The sequence below is a fragment of the Mastomys coucha genome, unplaced genomic scaffold, assembly GCF_008632895.1.
Source record: "Mastomys coucha isolate ucsf_1 unplaced genomic scaffold, UCSF_Mcou_1 pScaffold21, whole genome shotgun sequence".
Lineage (NCBI taxonomy): Eukaryota > Metazoa > Chordata > Mammalia > Rodentia > Muridae > Mastomys > Mastomys coucha.
Genome location: NW_022196904.1, coordinates 138,783,994 through 138,786,617, shown reverse-complemented (window position 1 = coordinate 138,786,617; position 2,624 = coordinate 138,783,994). Strand labels below are relative to the sequence as shown.

At 51.8% G+C, this 2,624-nt stretch overlaps 1 protein-coding gene across 3 annotated transcripts in view; it reads left to right on the top strand.

Annotated features, from left to right (window-relative positions):
• The first annotated feature begins 1,676 nt into the window (after positions 1 to 1,676).
• The window catches only part of Rtn3 (reticulon 3), a 58,086-nt gene continuing 57,138 nt past the window's right edge, over positions 1,677 to 2,624 (top strand). For 2 of the 3 annotated variants that reach the window (XM_031389553.1, XM_031389552.1), the window contains exon 1: positions 1,716 to 2,032. In XM_031389553.1, coding sequence (XP_031245413.1) covers positions 1,888 to 2,032 — 145 coding nt within the window. In that variant the 5' untranslated portion in view covers positions 1,716 to 1,887. Of the gene's footprint in view, positions 2,033 to 2,624 lie in introns of all 3 variants that reach the window. The other variant, XM_031389549.1, reaches the window with a different exon arrangement.

Sequence of the window (2,624 nt, the reverse complement as noted above, 5' to 3'; positions counted from 1 at the left end):
GCTGTCCTGGAACTCACTCTGTAGACCAGGCTGGCCTCAACCTCAGAAATCCGACTACCTCTGCCTCCCGATATTTATTTTTTTATTTATAGGAGTACACTGTAGTTGTCTTCAGACACACACCAGAAAAGCGCATCAGATCCCATTACAGATGGTTGTGAGCCACCATGTGGTTGCCGGGAATTGAACTCAGGACTTCTGGAAGACCAGTCAGTGCTCTTAACCACTGAGCCATCTCGCCAGCCCTGGAGTCATTTTCTTAATCAAGGTTCCCTCTTCGCATATGATTTTAGCTGTTTCAAGGTAACAAAGAACTATCCAGAATGCCTGACTATAACAGACTTTAAGAAAAAAATACTTAAGTATTCACCAAAATAATTGGACTCCTGACTACACTGGCATCTTTGCCATCTTTCTGTGGCACTCAACAGCATCAGGGACAGTTTGCTGCATGACCAACTGATGCATGCCTTTGAGTGGCAGAGTAAGATATTTCCCAGAGTCATTTTGGGAAATATCCTGGGCCGTTTTCAGAACATTGCAACAACCAGGATGCTATCTGAGCTTTATTTGACCTTAAAAAACTGTTTAGGACAGACGAGGTCCCCAGTGTGTTCCCCATCTGCAGCAGCCTGCTTGCCTAGCACCCCCTCCATGACTTAGCATCTTTTCAGAACTTGCTGAATCTGCAAATGCACTTTGGGTCATCGATTACTACTTAGCAACATTAAATCCCACAGCTTTATCATCATTATTATGTACTTTAAAAATTTTTTGAGCAGATATAGGGAGACTTTGAATTTAGCAAGTCAATCCAGAAGAAAATAGATGAGCAAAATTTGACATAAATTGATGTCCAGTTTCAAATGTCTTTTTTTAAGGGACTCATCTTAAGACATGAATAAAATTCAGTATTATTAGTATCTGTGCCTCATTTTTAATACCTCATTTTATTCCCACTCCACTCCCCCAGCCCCAGTCACAACCAAGATGTTATCTCCTGGTTTTCCTTTCCTCTGCAGCTTTATTTTCCAAAGTATGTCCTTTGTAGATCAAAACCTATTCAGAGAAAAGGCGACCTGAAGCCTCTTTGGGAAGAAAAACAAGATAAAAATATGAAGCTGCTTCTGTGACTGCATTGCAATGTGATTGGAATGAGTAATAGTTTCTCATTCTGTTTAGCATCTTTCTCCACCTATCAAACATGGGACTGTGCCCTGTCTGCCTCGGTGAGGCGATATTACGACACGACCAGATAATTCAAAAAGAACATTACGGGGGGGGGGGGGTCTCTAAATAGTATACTCTTTTGAGTCACAGGCTGGTACGCATCAGACAAAGACATCAATTAGAATTTATAACAAACTGCAGCTTATGAAGACATAAGGAAGCACATAACCTGCCAGCTAGAAAACATTCACAGAAAGGAACAAGTGGGGGGTGGGGAGACTGGCACGGTTAATCTGCAGCAGGGGCTGCAGTGGCGGGCGGGTTCCAGCGCTTAGCCACGCCCCTTACGTCAGGCTTTTCCCCGTTCCCCCACCCCCTACCCCTCACCCCCAGAGGCCTGCCCCACCCGCGGGCCCAGTCACACTGCGTCCTTTCCTGCCGGAGCGCAGAGGGACAGTTCTTGCGCCTGCGCAGTGCGTCGCTGCGCGCCTCCGAGGCCACCGCCCGCGCGTCCTCGGGCCCTCGGTGCGCATGCGCGCTCGTACACCTCCTCTCCCTGCGGAGCACGGCTGAGTCAGTCAGTCTGTCGGAGCCAGTCTTCCGAGCAGGCTACGCCGGGCACCTCGGAGAGCCAGCAGCTGGATTCTTCTGTGTCCCCTCCCACTCTTCCCGCCCTACGTCTCTCTTCACCCTTCTCCCGCCCTTGCTCGTGCAGCCATGGCGGAGTCGTCAGCGGCCACTCAGTCCCCGTCAGTCTCCTCGTCGTCCTCCGGGGCCGAGCCGTCAGCGCTCGGCGGCGGCGGCGGGAGCCCTGGAGCCTGCCCCGCCCTGGGGGCGAAGAGCTGCGGCTCCTCGTGTGCGGGTGAGGCGCGCGGGGGGCTCGATCCCTGGGGGAGCGCGAGCAGCCGGGTCTCCGGGAAGGGGCAAGCGACTGAACCCCGGCCGCGGGCGGCTTCGGGCTCTTGGCGGGCATTTGAGGAACAGGCTAAGGGGGAGGGGAGCGAAGGACCGAGGTGAGGAAATAACGGGGTGTGAGGAAAACAGGTTGGGGGCGGGGTGGTGAGCTAGAGTGGGCGTTGACGACGCTGACCCCCTGCAAGAGCGGGAGGGCACCGCGGTGGGGAGAAGACGGAGAAAGGCTAGGTGCACGCAATGGCTGGAGTTCTGGAGGCCCGAGAGCCGTAGGGTGGGACGGGGGTGGGGGTGACTTAGGGAAGGATTAGCGAGCTTCGGAGGATTGTGACAGGTGGGTCGTAGGAGAAATGAAGTCGTTAGGATTTTGAGAGGGGTGGTGATAGAAGAGACGGCGGTGCAGGTTTGCCGACGGCGTGACACAATCTTCAATGGTGACAGCCTTCCAAAAAAACATTTTTTTTTTGTTCGCTAGAAGGATCAGGAAGTTCTATTACTGGCTTTTGGCTAAACTGAATGCCAGGTTTTTTGTTCTTGTTTTT